The sequence below is a fragment of the Macaca thibetana genome, chromosome 10 (genome assembly GCF_024542745.1).
Source record: "Macaca thibetana thibetana isolate TM-01 chromosome 10, ASM2454274v1, whole genome shotgun sequence".
NCBI lineage: Eukaryota > Metazoa > Chordata > Mammalia > Primates > Cercopithecidae > Macaca > Macaca thibetana.
This window is the reverse complement of record NC_065587.1, coordinates 68,204,626-68,222,839: the sequence shown is the minus strand read 5'-3', so window position 1 is coordinate 68,222,839 and position 18,214 is coordinate 68,204,626. Positions and strand designations below refer to the sequence as shown.

Sequence of the window (18,214 nt, the reverse complement as noted above, 5' to 3'; positions counted from 1 at the left end):
TAAAAAACCATCATTTTAAATGAATCTGGGCAATATTTAGTTATAAAGAATGGCAGAAAAACTGCTCAGTTCAAAGGACTTTTGTAACATACATTTGTGTGAACTAATTTTAGTTTTGGCTCTTGTCTTCTTACCCATATTTTCCTTTCACCTGACTCCCTTAGCTACATTATCCTTTTGGTTGTATGAATTTTCCTAAGTTGCTTCCAACTCTTTGTAAAACAGAGCAAGGTTCCAATAAAAAATAAGAGTTGGTCCAGTGGTACTCTTTTTCTAAGTGGTACAGTGGTATATATAAAAAATGATGTTCCAAACAACTCATTATAACAGTTAAGAGGCCGGGCGCGGTGGCTCAAGCCTGTAATCCCAGCACTTTGGGAGGCCGAGACGGGCGGATCACGAGGTCAAGAGATCGAGACCATCCTGGCTAACACAATGAAACCCCGTCTCCACTAAAAATACAAAAAAATTAGCCGGGCGTGGTGGCGGCGCCTGTAGTCCCAGCTACTCGGGAGGCTGAGGCAGGAGAATGGCGGGAACCCGGGAGGCGGAGCTTGCAGTGAGCCGAGATCGCGCCACTGCACTCCAGCCTGGGCGACAGAGCGAGACTCCGCCTCAAAAAAAAAAAAAAAAAAAAAAACAGTTAAGAATAAGTGGCAAAAATAATGCATGTAAATCACTGAATACAGTGCTTAGCACTTAATAAGCATTCAAAAGTAGGATGAAAGAACACTATTAATTCTCATTAGCTTCTCTTCTCTGGGCCTCAGTTTTTTCATGTCTTAGGTTTTCTTCATTTGTTTAATCATTTATTCAAAAACTATTCACTGAATGTTTACTACCTGCAAAGAACAGCTGCAGACACTGGAGATACAATGATGAACAAGCCGAACTCCCTATAATCATGGGGTTTATATTCTAATAGAAGAGACAGACAAAAACAAGTAAACAAACAAAAAGAAAATTCCAGGTACAGGTTGTTGCTATGACAAAACTACAAGAAGACTGGAGAGGAATTTAGAAGTAGCATGGCTACTTTAAACTGAAGGCCAAGGAAAGTCTCTCAGAGGAGGTGACCAGCAAGCTGAACCCAATGTAGGACTCAGAAAGGAAATACTAGGGGCAGAACATTCCAGGCAGAGTGAAGAGCAACTACAAAGGCCCTTGGGCAGGAAGAAGTTACGCCAGGATCCAGGAGCAGCAAGGAACCCATATGGTTTGAGTGGAGTAAGGGAGAGACGGAATGATGGAGGGGCAGCCAGGACCAGATCACAAAGGCCTCAGAGGTTGGTAAGAAGTCTGGGTTTTGCTGAGTGCAGTGGATCACAGCTGTAATCCCAACACTTTGGGAGGCTGAGGCGGGCAGATAATGAGGTCAGGAGTTTGAGACCAGCCTGGACATCATGGTGAAACCCTGTCTCTACTAAAAATACAAAAATTAGCTGGGCGTGATGACAGGTGCCTTTATTTTTTTATTTTTATTTTTTATTCTTTGAGACGGAGTTTTGCTCTTGTTGCCCAGGGTGGAGTGTAATGGTGTGATCTCAGTTCACTGCAACCTCCGCCTCCCAGGTTCAAGCGATTCTCCTGCCTCAGCCTCCTGAGTAGCTGAGATTACAGGCATGTGCCACCAAGCCCGGCTAATTTTGTATTTTTAGTAGAGACGGGTTTCTCCATGTTGGTCAGGCTGGTCTCGAACTCCCAACCTCAGGTGATTTGCCCGCCTCAGCCTCCCAAAGTGCTGAGATTACAGAGGTGAGCCATTGTGCCAGGCCAGTGGGCACCTTTAATCCCAGCTACTCAGGAGGTTGAGGCAGGAGAATCGCTTGAACCTGGAAGGCGGAGTTTGCAGTGAGCCGAAATTACGCCACTACACTCCAGCCTGGGCAACAGGGCGAGACTCCGTCTCAAAAAAAAAAAAAAAAAAAAAAAAAAGTCTGGGTTTTATTCTAACTACAGTGGAAGACCACTTGGAGGGTTGTAAGCAAAAGTGCAGTAAGATCTGAACTTGGTTTTTATTTTATTAAATTTGTTGAGACAGAGTTTCACTCTTGTTGCCCAGGCTGGAGTGCAATGGTGCAATCTTGGCTCACTGCAACCTCCACCTCCTGGGTTCAAGTGATTCTCCTGCCTCAGCCTCCCAGGTAGCTGGGATCACAGGCATGCGCCACCATGCCCGGCTAAATTTGTATTTTTAGTAGAGATGGGGTTTCACCACGTTGGTCAGGCTGGTCTGGAACTCGTTACCTCAGGTGATCACCCGCCTTGGCCTCTCGATACGCTGGGATTACAGGTGTGAGCCACTGCTCCTGGCTAATTTTTTGTATTTTTAGTAGAGATAGAGTTGCATCATGTTGGCCAGGCTGGTCTCGAACTCATTACCTCAGGTGATCCATCTGCCTTGGCCTCCCAAAGTGCTGGGATTATAGGCGAGAGCCATCACGCCTGGCCTGAACTTGGTTTTATTTTATTTTTATTTTTGAGACAAGAGTCTCACTCTGTTGCCCAGGCTGGCGTGCAGTGGTGCAATCTCGACTCACTGCAACCTCCGCCTCCTGGATTCAAGTGATACTCCTGCCTCAGCCTCCAGAGTAGCTGAGAGATCACAGGCATGCACCACCACACCCGGCTAATTTTTTTTTTTTATTTTTAGTAGAGACGGGGTTTCACCATGCTGGATAGCCTGGTCTCGAACTCCTGATCTCAGGTGATTTCGCCTGTCTTGGCCTCCCAAAGTGCCGGGATCATAGGCATGAGTCACTGAGCCCAGCCCTGAATTTTTTTTTTTTTTTTGAGACGAGTCTTGCTCTGTCACCCAGGCTGGAGTGCAGTGGTGTGATCTCGGCTCATTGCAACCTCTGCCTCCCAGGTTCAAGCGATTCTCCTGCCTCGGTCTCCAAGTAGCTGGGTTCTACAGCATCTACAGGCCCACGCCACCACACCTGGCTAAATTTTATAATTTTAGTAGAGATGGGGTTTCACCATATTGGTCAGGCTGGTCTCAAACTCCTGACCTCAGGTGATCCACCCGGCTCAGCCTCCCACTGCACCCGGCCCTAAATTTTTTTTTTTTTTTTTTGAGACAGAGTCTCTCTCTGTCACCCAGGCTGGAGTGCAGTGGCCTGATCTCAGCTCGCTGCAACCTACGCCTCCCACGTTCAAGCGATTCTTCTGCTTCAGCCTCCCGAGTAGCTGGGATTACAGGCATGCACCACACCCGGCTAATTTTTGTATTTTTAACAGAGACAGGGTTTCACTATCTTGGCCAGGCTGGTCTTGAACTCCCCTCATGATCCACCCACCTCGGCCTCCCAAAGTGCTGAGATTACAGGCATGAGCCACCACGCCCGGCCTGAAGTTGCTTTTTAGAAGACCACTTTGGCTGGAGTATTGGGCAAGAATGATTTTCTAAGGTCCCTTCCCAGCTCCAATCTTCTGACTTTTCCCCTGTCATTCTAGGCTCCCATGAACTGGTTGCCTGAGCAATAAAGACACAGATTCTGGATTAGAGTGACTAAAGAGCTTAGAGTGGTTCCTTGCCCTTGGCCAGAGTAGGGAATCTGTGTCACCTTGTTCTGCAGGAGATGGAGGAAGTGACTCCCTCAGGGAGGGGTGGGAATCCCTTCTTGGAAAACATCCTCAAACCACCTGTATTGTTTCTGCCTCCTGTGTGGAAGTTTCTGCCAATGACACAGTGCTCTCTGGAATGCACTCCCCACCCCCAACGCACACACCCAATCTTCCGTTTACAAAGGCATAGCTGTACTTTGCATTCCTCCTAGGATTTAGTTCAAAGCTAGCTTACAGGAAGTGGTCGATAAAGAGTTACTAACTGGCCGGGCGCGGTGGCTCAAGCCTGTAATCCCAGCACTTTGGGAGGCCGAGACGGGTGGATCACGAGGTCAGAAGATCGAGACCATCCTGGCTAACACGGTGAAACCCCGTCTCTACTTAAAAAATACAAAAAACTAGCCGGGCGAGGTGGCGGGCGCCTGTAGTCCCAGCTACTCGGGAGGCTGAGGCAGGAGAATGGCGTGAACCCGGGAGGCGGGGCTTGCAGTGAGCTGAGATCCGGCCACTGCACTCCAGCCTGGGCGACAGAGCAAGACTCTGTCTCAAAAAAAAAAAAGAAAAAAGAGTTACTGATTGATTACTAAAGAGAATATTCTCAGTCATTAAGCAAATATTAATGAGTTCTATGAGTATTAATGAGTTTTATGTTGGTCTCTAGGGGTGCAAGGTGATTAAACGGGTTTCTAGTCTTCACTGAGCTCAGAATTCAGTGGATAGACCAAAAACCAGAGACGACTACAATGTTGGATACAACAGTTGTAACAGCAACATTTACTATGGCCTTCCTTATCCAGAGGTAGGACAAGTTGGCTTTGGAGCCAGACTACCTGGGTTCAAATCATGGTTTTACCACTTACTGGCTGTGCATCTTTGAACAACTTCCTTAACTTCTCTATAGGAATAATAAGAGAACCTACCTGAGTGGTACTATTTTGAGAATTCAACGAACTATCTCATATAAAATGCTTAAGTGCAAGTGCTCCATAATGTTAACTATTACTAAAATTACCTTAATACCTGTACTGTATGATCTTACATACATCCTTACAAAAGGTTCTTAAATCCTTACAAAAACCCTATGAAGTATTATTATTATCCCCATTTTTCAGATAGGGGGACTGAGACTCAGAAACGGAAAGGAATGTACCCAAGATCTAACAGCTGATATGGAATAGAGACCAGATTCAAACTCAACTCTGTCTGATTCCAGAGCCCATACTTCCAATAACAAAATGATCCCCTTTTCATAAAGACCCCCAGCACAGTGCCTAACACACAGCAGAGACTTTATAAAGGGAGCTATGGTTATTATGTCATTGTCCCTGGAGTTTCCAGCTGTAGATGCTGTAGAACCCAGAGGAGGGGGCCTCTCTTTCACCCTAAAGGGATCTGAGAAGGGTTTAAAGGTGCTGGGAGTTCCATTGGTTTCCCTCACTGGGGCCTGGGATACTAATATGGAACCTACACTAGCACCACTAAATCAGACCCAGAAAGTTTCCCCAGGTGTCCAAACACCTGCATGAACAGGCAGGCAGTTTCCTCTAGGTTGACTTCTTGTCTGGTCCTACACATCTCTCAGTTTCATCACTCAGCCACCAGCCACAGGGCCTCATGTGTGCACCTGCTGCTTGACCTAGTCCCAGGAGACACTGAGCCTTAGAATTGGGCTCCCTCTCTGGACCTTGCCCCAAAGGGCTATTGCTGAGTGACTCCCTGGGACTTCCCTGACATGGTAACCCCTAGGGCTCCAATTGAACGTGGGTGCTGTGAGCAAAGGGAAATTATTTGGAGTAGCAGATGGAGAGTGGGTAGAACAAGAGGCAGTTGTTCTGGATCAGAGATAAGCATGGGTCATCAGAGCTATACTATGGGTCTGGATTTTGTTTAAGCAGCACTGATCCTGGATAGTTCAGAACCCCCACACTGAAGTCCAGCCTAGGCAGGTAAGGACCTCCTGGAGCTAGGTGTTAATACTCATTTCTATTTCACATCTGAGTCATATTCAGAGTCTGGCCTTGCCTGGTAATTTGACTGCAGAAGGCAACCCATGGCTGCATCAAGGCACCTCAAGCCTCATAGAGAGAGAAAAGGGAAAGACTCAGCATTTGGTGAGCTTTTACTCTGTACTAGGCACTGTGTAAGTGCACTTTACATATACCATTAATTATTAGGAATGTTTATTAACCCAGTCACTAAACACTCAGCCACCAAGTACTAGGCCCAGCAGTAGCTGTTAAGAGTGAATAAGACACAGTTTTTATCCTCAATAAGCTCAGAGCACCTCATTTAGTCTTTCTCCCAACAACCTTCTGAAATGAGTATTACTTCCCTTTTATAGATCTTCAGGTTTACAGAGGGAGAGTAACTTGTCTAAATTCATGAAGCCAGTTAAGTGATAAGATATTGCTTCCACGCAAAAAATCCTTGTTGACTGAATGAATGAATGAATGACACAGCTATGGCTGTGACTTTAGTCAAGGAGTAGCAACAAGACCAAATATTTATAGTTCTCAAAGTGCTTTTTCATCTATCATCTCTTTGGGCCTCCCTGCTAGCCCATGAGGGAGGCAAGGCGGGTGTTATCTTTCTTCAACATGTGAGGCAACAGGCAGAGCTTGGGCAAGAGGCTTGAGGCCACAGAGCAAACAAGGAGTGAGTGGGGCCATCCTGGAAAAACTCCAGAGTTCCCACAATGCCATGTTTTAGCATTCAAACACATGTCAAACACCTACTGTGTGCCAGGCATGCTCCTACACACTTTAAATATTTAACTCATTAAGTCTTCTACTAAGTCAACAAACAAGGAGGTCCCTGGGAAGATAAAACAAAATATGGCCCATTGCCAAATGCCTAGTCAACAACACTAGCCAAACCTCTACTGTGTACAAGGTATGATTTGGGGTCCTTGTAGAGAAGGTAGGGGACAAGGTTGTGAGCCAAGGCCCCAAGCTTCAGGTACCTTAAAATCTCTAAACACTTGGTCCAAAGATATCCACATATTCTGTCAGCCTGAAAATTCACTCTTGGACAACAGCAATGACAACAATTTGCTTACCAGTGATTGCAATGTGACAATAACAGTAATAATAGTAGCTTGTTATACTAAGTAATTACTATACGCTGGGCTCCTTGGTAAGTGCTCCATGTATCTTTTCAACTGTTTCATGCTCTCAAGAGTGTTTCAAGAAAAGCACTGTAGGCTGGGTGCGGTGGCTCACGCCTGTAATCCCAACACTTTGGGAGGCTGAGGCAGAAGAATCACCTGAGGTCAGGAGTTAAAGACCAGCCTGATCAACAAGGAGAAACCCTGTCTCTACTAAAAATACAAAATTAGCTGGGCATGGTGGCGCATGCCTGTAATCCCAGCTACTCGGGAGGCTGAGGCGGGAGAATCGCTTGAACCTGGGAGGCAAAGGTTGTGGTGAGCCGAGGTCACACCATTGCACTCCAGCCTTGGCAACAAGAGCAAAACTGTCTCAAAAAAAAAAAAAAAAAAAGAAAGAAAAGCACTGTATATGGTTATCTCTTTTTCATACATGAGGAAACTAAGGCTGGGAAAGATTAAGTATTTGCCAAGGATAACTATTAAGCAAGTGAGACTCACCAACTCAACACTGGTTTGTCAAATTTCATACTTGACTCTTAACAACGATGGAATTTCTCCCAAGGAGGCAAGGCAGACACCAGGAATACCAGGAGCAGCTGCTGCCTGAGAGAGTGGGGGGCCTCCAGAGCCCCCAGAAGAGTTTTCCTAACCCCTTTCCATCAGGTTTTAACATCACACTGAGATGGGGAGGTAAGGAAAGAATGGTTAGGTGTGCTCAATCTATCCTCAGAACAACAAGGGTCTGGCCCTCTTTGTTGACCCTCAAGGGAAGAAGTTTATGACCTCCTATTTGTCACTCACTAACCCTCTAGAGAGAAACGGAAGGGGGCAAGGGCATGGGAGTATTTTATCCCTGGGGTTGGGGGCACACACAAGGGAAGAAGCAGCAGCCTTACTGGCTCTTTCCTCCTCTGGGCAAGAAGCCTGTACATGTGATATGGCGTGTGTCATTCACATGGAACCCCCTTGGGGAAATGCCAAGGCACCTCTTGGACCCAAGAAGCCTCAGAGAGGAGAGACTGGCAAAGCCCTGAACTGCAAGCTAAGCTGACAATTTCTAAGCATTGTAACTAGGTCATCAGGTTCCTGGAGAAGCCAGCTGTGGCTGGGGGATGGGGAGGAAAATTTTGCAGCCTACCAAGATCCCTACTTCCCTTTAGGCCCCACCCTCCCTGAAATCTGCACCTGCTCCCAAACTGACCCCTCCCCCCAGCTGAGCCCAGCTGTCAACGGCTCCCAGTGCCCCGCCCCTACCTTCCTTGGGCCAGAACCATGGGGGCCTCTTGGGCAGGAGGTACCTGATTGCCACCTGAGCTTTTCAGAGAAGGAGCTGTGGGGCAGGGAAGGATTGGCCTCTCCTGGAAGATATTTCTTGCTCCACCAGGGCAGCAAGAAAGTTAGGCCCCTTTGGGCCTACCTAGGGTACCCTTCCTGGCACTGTCACTGCAGGTGGCAGGAGACAGGTGATGTTTACCCTGCTGAGGCCAAAGTTGCCAAAAGGCTTCAATCAATCCTTTGAATCTGCACCTGGCCTTGAGTCCCAAAATAACAACCAGGGCAGCTTACCTGATCTGCAGGTTGCAGGTGCCTCTGGCTTTTCTCTCTCTGCAGCTCTGCCTGCTGAGCCCTGGCTGGCAAGAAATTCTTTTTCCCAGGGGTTACTGGAGACCTGACTGCATCCCACAGATGCTCTGGGCCTCTCCCCATTGGGCCCACCTCTACCATCAACCATCCCCATCCCTCTGTCCAGAGGGCTCTGTCATCAGCCACCTGCTTTTTTCCCTGACCAGCTTTTTTGCTGACACAGACTGTCTTCGGCTCTAGCCAGTCTGCCTCCTCATCATCTCCCACATGCTTCATACATACTCCACCCTGGGTGTTCTGTCTGGGTGGTTCTTACCCATCTGGCCTGCTCGTCTGTGTGTGTGTGTGCGCGCGCGTGACTAGCCTGATCTTTTGTGTTTGTGTGTGTGTGTGTGTGTGTGTGGCAGTCTCCCTCTGTCGCCCAAGCTGGAGTGCAATGGCATGAGCTCAGCTCACTGCAACCTCCACCTCCCAGCCTCAAGTGATTCTCCTGCCTCAGCCTCCCAAGTAGCTGGGATTATGGGCGCCGGCCACCACGCCCTGCTAATTTTTGTATTTTTAGAAGACATGAGGCGGGCGCGGTGGCCCACACCTGTAATCTCAGCACTTTGGGAGGCCGAGGTGGGTGGATCACGAGGTCAAGAGATCGAGACCATCCTAGCTAACACAGTGAAACCCCATCTTTACTAAAAATACAAAAAAAATTAGCCGGGTGTGGTGGCGGGCACCTGTAGTCCCAGCTACTTGGGAGGCTGAGGCAGGAGAATGGTGTGAAACCGGGAGGCAGAGCTTGCAGTGAGCCGAGATTGTGCCACTGCCCTCCAGCCTAGGCGACTGAGCAAGAGCAAGACTCCGTCTAAAAAAAAAAAAAAAAAAAAAGAAAAAAGAAAAAAGAAAAAAAGAAGAGACAAGGTTTTGTCATATTGGCCGGGCTAGGCTTGAACTCCTGATCTCAAGTGATCTACCTGCCTCAGTTTCCCAAAGTGCTGAGGTTACAGGTGTGAGCCACCACGCCCAACCATAGCCTGCTCTTGTTACATTCTTTTCATCTATTTAAACCCATCATGGTCCACATCTTCCTAAGACATGGCAATGCCTAACATTGACTGAGTATGTCAGACACTGTGTGAGGTGGTCTACACAGCCACTTACTCATTCAACAAATATTTGCTGAATGCCTCCTATGTACCAAGCACTCTGCTAGATGCTGGGGATGAAGAAGACAGGATAAAGCCCCTGTACTCTGAGAGCTTATGTTTTACTACAGGAAACAGATGGTAAATGTGTAAACATGGTGGCCTCTAGGGAGGTGATACCTGAGTTGATACCTCAATGATAAAGAGAGAGCCCTGGCCGGGCGCGGTGGCTCAAGCCTGTAATCCCAGCACTTTGGGAGGCCGAGACGGGTGGATCACAAGGTCAGGAGATCGAGACCATCCTGGCTAACACGGTGAAACCCCGTCTCTACTTAAAAATACAAAAAACTAGCCGGGCAAGGTGGCGGGCGCCTGTAGTCCCAGCTACTTGGGAGGCTGAGGCAGGAGAATGGCGTGAACCCGGAGGCGGAGCTTGCAGTGAGCTGAGATCCGGCCACTGCACTCCAGCCTGGGTGACAGAGCGAGACCCCGTCTCAAAAAAAAAAAAAACAAAAAAAAAAAAAAAAAAAAAAAATAAAGAGAGAGCCCTGATCAGATCTATAGGATGAGTGATACAGGCAGAGGAAAAACAGCAAGCCTATAAGGAAGAGATTACTATCATCTTCATTAAGAGATTAGTATTATCCCCATTTTACAGATGAGGAAACTGAGGCCTCAGTGGGAACTGTACAAAGCTTGGTGCTGAGAAAGCTATGATTATTCAAGCTGCCAGTGACCTCTCTCCTTCCTAACCCTTTCCACTCTTGGTGCAGAAGAGAGTCTGGATTGGCAATGCAGTTGGCTAGGGAAAGGGTGCAGATTGATGATATAGGCTGAGGGTAGAGGCCTCTGGGCCCAGTAATCAACTGAGTAGTTGATGGTGGAAGTGGGCCCATTTGGCAGAGGCCCAGGGCCCAGCAATGCAGTCAGGTGGACTCAACCTCTTCTGCTTTTGGAGTTTACTCCACAGGTTTGGCACAGTTTGCCTCAAGCCATTCACCAAGTGTTTGGGGTCTATTTCTACTGCTCCAAATGAGTTTGCTTCCTTAGAGGCAGAAACTTTTTTTGTAGCCTAACCTGTATCTAATAATAACAACCCTTCATGTTCATTGAGCAGGCCCTGGCCAAGTCCCCACCCAACCGCAGGCCCTGAGCCACGTAGTCAGGGTAAAATAAGCCAGTCTGGGCTTGCAAGAACCAATGACGCTTATAGGCTTTTGCATCAGACACATCTGAGTGTAAGACCCAGCTCTGCCTCTTATAAGATCTGTTACTGTGGACACATTAGGGAGCCTCTCTGAACCCTAGATTCTCCATCTTCACAGGAGAGCATTTGTGAGAACCAAGTAAGACGATTATATCAAGGGCATAAACACAGCACCTGGCACAGAGCAAGTAACTACTCAACACATAGTACCTGTTATTATTACCAAAAAACACACTTACATTTCACTTTCTCATTCATGCCTCACTTACTCTGGTGGCTTGGCATTATTTTTTCAGGCTTATGGATGAGAATTTGAAGCTGATTTGCTTTGTGTTATGCCACCAGCAAGGAGTCAAGCTGTCTCAAATGTGAGGCCAGAGTTTTGTCTGTGTATGTGTTGAAGGTGATTAATACATATCAACTATAATGAATCTTGCCTGGTGTGTCTGGGAGCTGAGGAGAAGGATGGATGGCGCATGTAGACTGATTCAGATGGCAGACAACCACCACCAGCAAGACCCAAGGTGTGGAGTATGGGAACAGACCATTGAGGGATGGGACTCAGTTCCAGTTACCGCAATAACCACAGTATTGCTAGCATTTAGCACATTACAAAGCATTTGTCAGTATTTGCTGATTTAACAAAAGAAATGAAACTCCAAGGACAGCTCCAAGCCACATATCCAGCTTTAGGAGAGGCAGACAGTATCGATAATACTGTGTTAAAAGCCAGAACATGAATTCTAAGCCTGATGCTGCTATTTACTGTGGGACAAGACCCCTTATCTTAGTTTCCTCTCTAGAAACAGTGCTGAATGGCCAGGCGCGGTGGCTCAAGCCTGTAATCCCAGCACTTTGGGAGGCCGAGACGGGCGGATCACAAGGTCAGGAGATCGAGACCATCCTGGCTAACACGGTGAAACCCCGTCTCTACTAAAAAATACAAAAACTAGCCGGGCGAGGTGGCGGACGCCTGTAGTCCCAGCTACTCGGGAGGCTGAGGCAGGAGAATGGCGTGAACCCGGGAGGCGGAGCTTGCAGTGAGCTGAGATCCGGCCACTGCACTCCAGTCTGGGCGACACAGGGAGACTCTGTCTCAACAACAACAACAAAAAAAGAAACAGTGCTGAACATACCCACCTCACCTACTTCACTGGGAAATAACTTATAAAAGGAGTTTGGTAAATTAAAAGTATTATCAAGCACATAAAAAGAAAAATCATGACAATACAGACTACTAAGGCAATAGAGTGTGAATCCCAGCTCTTCTTGGTACTAGCCTCTGAAGCTCTGTGCACATCACTTTTCTCCGAGCCTCAATTTTCTCAACCATAAAATGAAGGTAACAACACCTACTTTGCAAGATTTGTAAGGATTGCAGATAAAAGGGACAGGCTTTAGAGTAAGAGAGACCTGGTTTCAAATCCTGACTCTGCCTCTGGCTAACTATAAGCCCTCCCAAATCTCAGTGTCCTATAATGATAAGGTTGTTGGGATAGTAACGGAGATGGTGTCAGTAAAGGCTGTCACATAGTGAGCACTGGATGAATGCCAGCAGTCATCTAGACAATAGTGAACTGGATGAGGGAACACAGTGGAGTGTTTAAAAGGGGGAGGTTGAAAGCTACCCTCCCAGGCTTTGCCACTTACTAACTCTGCTACTTTGCATAAGTTGCTTAACCTCTCTGTACCTCAGTTTCCTCACATGTGAAACAGAGATAATAGAACCCACTTCAGAGTGCTACTGTGAGAATGAAATCTATTAATACATATAAAGCACTTTGAACAATGGCTGGCATAAAGTAAGCACTCAATAAGTGTTAGATACTATTAATAGTAATGTTAACAATAATATTAATCACCAACTGGAGTAAGAGGGAGGAACTGTTTATCCTGGGACATGGGTATCCCACGAAATAATTACAGAGAAGTCTCAGCTGTTTGTAGGCAAGTTCTTAGCCTCCGAGACTCTATGGAAAGGACATGAGGCTGGGGGTTCCTAAGCAAATATCCCAGTCCCACTGACCAGACCAGTCCCTAGGGAAGCGAGTCAGGCTCCTTGGAAGGGACACTGTGTTCCTATCCCTGCCTGACTCGAGGGAACAAAGGCACGTGTGTATGTGTGTGTGTGGCCAGGGAGGAGGGAGGGGAATGTTTCCCTTTCAAGAGAGGAACAAAGGATCTGAGGCATAGTTGAGTGCGTTCCAATCCCCTCCCAGGCCAGCTCCCATTCCTCAGATGATTGTCCAACAAGGTTTTCAACCTTCTAGCTTCCTCCTCAAAGGTGACTGGGGGAGGGGAAGGCAGGCTCTGTTTCACTCCACCCTCTATCATCAATTTCCAAGAGGCAGGATTTATATGTGCCAAACCTCGAGATATATCTTAAGAATCCCATCCTATGCAGGGGTGGGGTGGAAACTCCTATGGGAACTCAGGGTTAATGGATGACACAGGGCACTGCAAGCAACAGGTTTAAAACATCTCCAGGGGAAGTCCAGGACTGAAACTGCTAATGGGTGATGGAGCCAAGGAGACCGAGAACCCAGGAATTCTAACCGACCTCCCTCACAGCCTAGCCTAGGGTAGGGGGAAATGGCCTGGCAGAACCAAGTAGAAAGGCATTTTCTAAGTCTTGAAGGGATGATCACAGCTGGAGGGAGAAGCCGGGTGAAGGAGGAAAGGGTAGGGAGCAAAGAAAGTAATTGACAAGAGGAAAGGTAGGGACATGTCCAAAAAAAGTAGTTTTCAGGGGGCGGATCTCTAGGGACATTGCTTTCCAGTTTCCACACTCTTGCCGACAGGGCTGGGACAGGAAGCAGTCCATGGAAGTCATCGCAATGGCATTTCCTGAAGAGCTGGAGAAAAACCTCCAGTTCCGAGGGGAGCACTGGAGGCTGCCCAAAAAGCTGTGTGGCTCAGAGTTTGCTGTAAGGCTCAAGCTTGGCCCGAGAGTCTCATCAGGGATGAAACAAAATAGCACATGGTCCCAAAGGTAGTTTCTTCATACAAAAACACAATTTCAAAAATCAATATGTAATAAAAAAGAAGCCAGATGATGTGAGTGAAGAGCCCTAGGATGACATGAAAGCCCTAAGGCATGAATTAATTCACGGAATCTTCAGAAAAAGGTGCCATTATTACAGCCATTTACAAGTTAAAAGACTTGCCCAAGGTCAAACAGCAAGCTAGTAGTCAACTTCCAATTTGAAAGTCCAAAAACTGCCTCTTCCTCCTGATGTAACCTTGGGCAAGTCAATTCATCTTTCTCACCTGATTTCTCTCCTTTGAAACGGAGATGGCATCCTTCCTGCTCAACTCTCTGGGTGGTTATAAGGATAAAAAAGGCAAGGTTGATCTGAAAGTGCTTTGGAAGCTGTAAGGTGTTATAAATATAGGGTATCACTATTGTGGGCTCAGCGATAAACTAGCCTGCCTTGACACTGGGTTTAGTTAAGGTGCTGACATACCTGTCAACAGGAGAGAGACATTTTAAAATATAACTAATGTGAAATATGCCATAATGGTGGAATCTGCCACAAGGTCTAAGGATAGAGAGAACCAGCATTCCTATACTGTCTACGACCAGTGCTCATACCACCATTGCACACAAACACTATGGAGCTCCCACTACAACAGAAACGCTAGAAGGGCCTGCTCTGAGATGTGCCCATGGGTCACTATAGTGTTTAGAAAAAGGAGAGTGGATGCTCAAGATTCTGTGAATGGGTCTCTGACATGTGTTCTGTGGTAAAGATAATAAGAATAATGATACCAACATGGCTCCAGGCTCTATGCATCTCAGATACACCTCACTGTGTCTTTACCATCACCATCTGTGAGGCAGGTATTATTATTTGTCCCAAGAATCAGAGAGGTAAAAGAAGCTTGCATAGGTAGACATGGATGAGTTGGGAACTGAACTCAGACAAATTGCATTTACTCAGACAGAAATACTGTTGGAGTGGAAGAGGACCATTAATCAGGATATCACATTTGGAGAGAACTATTCCCCAAGAACATCTAGCTTACTTAACTTCTAGGACCTCCAAGTAGTTGAAAAATATGGTTTCCAGGGTGGCTGGACCCATCAATATACCATGTGCAAGCCTGGTCTTATTCTCCAGTACCCCTCTCGCTGCACCTCCATCTCTAGGTCCAAGCCACCATTCTTTTTCACCTGGCAATTGCACCAGCCTCTTCACTGGGCTCCCTGTTGCCACCCTTAAGAATACAGACCATATCACCCCCACTCCAAATCTTTTGGCCTCTCATTCCACCAAAGCCAAATCCTCATCATGGTCTGTATTGTTCTACGCGATCTGGCCCCCACCTGCCTCTCCACCCTCTCCTCAACCATTTCCTCCCCACCTTCTACCCTTTTCCCCTTTGCTGTTTCTTCTCCAGCCACATTGACCTTCTTGTTCATCCTTGAAAATGTCAAGCATGCTCCCCTCCTGAGTCCATTCCCTCTGCTTTAAACACCCTTTGCTGTAGGGTACCTACATCATCCACCGCCTTACCTCATTCAGCTCTTGGCTCAAATATCACCTTTAGGTAATACTTTTGTTGGGACTCAGGACATACTATCCCAAAATATGACTGTAGGAAAACAGAATATGCGCCGGGCGCGGTGGCTCACGCCTGTAATCCCAGCACTTTGGGAGGCCGAGGCGGGCGGATCACAAGGTCAGGAGATCGAGACCATGGTGAAACCCCGTCTCTACTAAAAATACAAAAAATGAGCCGGGCGCGGTGGCGGACGCCTGTAGTTCCAGCTACTCGGGAGGCTGAGGCAGGAGAATGGCGTGAACCCAGGAGGCGGAGCTTGCAGTGAGCCAGGATCGCGCCACTGCACTCCAGCTTGGGCGACAGAGCGAGACTCCGTCTCAAAAAAAAAAAAAAAAAAAAAAAAAAAGAAAACAGAATATGCCACCCCAAAAATACACTTCTTCGGCATATTTTGAGCTGGTTATTCTGAGAAACTGCAGACATAAGAGTAGCTCCGAAAAGCTGTCCTTTTGTAAAAGAAATTCACATCTAAAAAGGAAATCTACACTAGTAAAAGTATCTGTATTAGGAAGAGGATTGCTCCAGACAAATTTTATTACCAGATAGACTTTTTATTTATTTATTTATTTGTTTTTTGAGACAGGGTCTTGCTCTGTCACCCAGGCTGGAGTGCAGTGGCGTGATCTCGGCTCACTGCAACCTCCGCCTCCCAGGCTCAAGTGATCCTCCCAGTTCAGTATACCCCCTCAACCGTAGCTGGGACCACACCACTACCAACTCTTTCCCTTACCCTGCCATAACTTGGGTTATGGCAGAAGTCCCAAGCCCCACATTCTTTCCTGTAGCTATATAAGCTTCAATTATCTGACCCTTCTTTGAGCCTCATATTTTGTAGGACTCCCGTGTATACCTATGTAATTAAATTTTTTTTTTCCTCCAGCTAATCTATGTTAATTTAATTCTCAGCCCAGCCAAAGGACCTAGAAGGGTAGAGGAAAGCCATTTTTTCTCCCTTACACCTTCTTTGATCACTCTTTTAAAACTACAGCCCCACCCTCCCTTGCTAGACATGCCGTATGTCCCAACCTGCTTTATTTTCTTCATAGCATGTACAATCATCTGATATAAACATGTAATTATATATTTATTGCTTATCACTCCTCATTGGAATGTGAGCTCCATGAGGACAGAAACTTAGTTTTGTTTACTTTTGTTTACTGCCATACTCCCAGTATCTTAAGACTGCCTGGTACACAGTAGGAGCTCAGTAAACATTGTTTGACTCAATGAATTAATTATTAGGTAAATAGCCACTCCCATGATTGTTACTCTGGCTTGATAACGGTCTGTTTTTTCAGAAATTTACTGGGTTTCTCTTTCATTCGATATCTGCTATGCCCAAGGCCTCTGCTCAGAGCTGAGGAAACAAGCATGGCCAAGATGTGGCCTCCACCCTGAGGAGCTCCTAAATATAGGAGAGAGTAAATCTGTTAGAAATGTCTTCTCTGCACATAATTTAAGCTCTACCAACTGTTAACTTCTTTTCATTTATCCAAGTTTTGCCAGGTACCACACCAATAAAAAAAGGACTCAGTCCTGGGGCTGGGCACGGCGGTTCACGCCTGTAATTCCAGCAATTTGGGAGGCCAAGGCGGGCGGATCAGGAGGTCAGGAGATCCAGATCATCTGGCTAACACAGTGAAACCCTGTCTCTACTAAAACAAACAAACAAACAAACAAACAAACAAAAAAATTAGCCAGGCGCGGTGGCGGGCGCCTGTAGTCCCAGCTACTCAGGAGGCTGAGGCAGGAGAATGGCGTAAACCCGGGAGGCGGAGCTTGTAGTGAGCTGAGATTGCGCCACTGAACTTCAGCCTGGGCGACACAGCAAGACTCTGTCTCAAAAAATAAAAATAAAAAAGACTCAGTCCTTCTTCCTTCAGATATGTGAAGCTGATCATATTCTCCTAGGTCTTCTCTTCCCAGGCTAAACAAAAAGACCCAGTGAGATTGTCTGACTCAGGTCAGCCAACTGGGAACAAGGAAGACAGACTGCTAGATAGAGGGGCTGAAGAGAAGAAGATCCAGGAGCAGAGTGACTCCTTCAAAGAAAAAAGAGGGAGTCCTTAGGGAGGACTCTGTGTAATTAGGTTGGAGGTTGGGATGGGGACAGGGCCCCTGCTTAATTAAGGCAGTAGGAGACTATGCTTCTGTAGAAAAGCAGTACACTGGGAATTACCCCTATGTCTATCCACATTAAACTCAGGCAAAACCACAGTTGCTTAAAGAAAGCCCCATGATGGAAGGTTGAGGGCACTGGCAAAATCAGGGAGGTCGGACACAGAGGAGGACTCTCAAGCCCACTGGCCTCAGGACAGATATCTGCTGAGGGAAGGGACAGAGATAACAACTGCTGCTTCACGCAGCCCAAACAAATCTGGGGACACCCATACAAAAGTCAAGAAAACTCTCCAGGTTCCATTGGAGCCCCCTGAAAAAATACCCGGGTAATTTTCGACAGAAGCTAAAGGGCTCTGTGGGGCTACTGGGGAAATTATTCCTAGGAAGTCTGGAAAACCCTGTGATGGTAACAAAATTTTAAGAGCAACCTCAAATGTACACTCAGAAGTAGTAGGTGTTTCAAGGGGGAGCCCCTGAGACACTTCTACTTCATTTTGGGACCCGAATGAGATTACTAAAAATTTCCACATTTGGGGTTTCTAATGGGGTTTCCCCAAGAAAACCGCAGAACTGCCACTATCTGCAAAGGGCTGAGGTGCTTCAACTAAGCATACATCCATCTGAAGGCAGATTAGGCAATAAGAGATCTACAGAAACTCAGACTACTGAGCCATACAGCTTAAAAAAGGCCAAGTTATGTTTTCTGCCCCGCTACACTGTTCATTGCTCCCAACAATGACGTTTCTATCAGGCTAAAGGATTTCTTCAGGAACAGCAATCCCAAAGTGGCCAGGCCCACCTGGGTCCCTTCCCACATTCCCATTGGAAAGCACCAGAAACACTTGTGTCCCTTCGGGGAAGGTCATGTATACAACATTCCAGGTGAGTATCACAGGGACTTTGTTTCTTAAGGAGAAA

General features: G+C 46.8%; 1 protein-coding gene across 10 annotated transcripts in view; it reads right to left on the bottom strand.

The window, feature by feature from the left end:
- Window positions 1-18,214, bottom strand: part of BCL2L1 (BCL2 like 1) — a 59,798-nt gene that overhangs the window by 35,301 nt on the left and 6,283 nt on the right. Inside the window, exon 3 of one of the 10 annotated variants that reach the window (XM_050807312.1) lies at window positions 9,935-17,010. The exons of the other annotated variants lie outside the window; for them this stretch is intronic. Coding sequence (XP_050663269.1) covers window positions 16,909-17,010 — 102 coding nt within the window. The 3' untranslated portion in view covers window positions 9,935-16,908. Of the gene's footprint in view, window positions 1-9,934; window positions 17,011-18,214 lie in introns of those variants that run through there. 10 annotated transcript variants of the gene reach the window in all.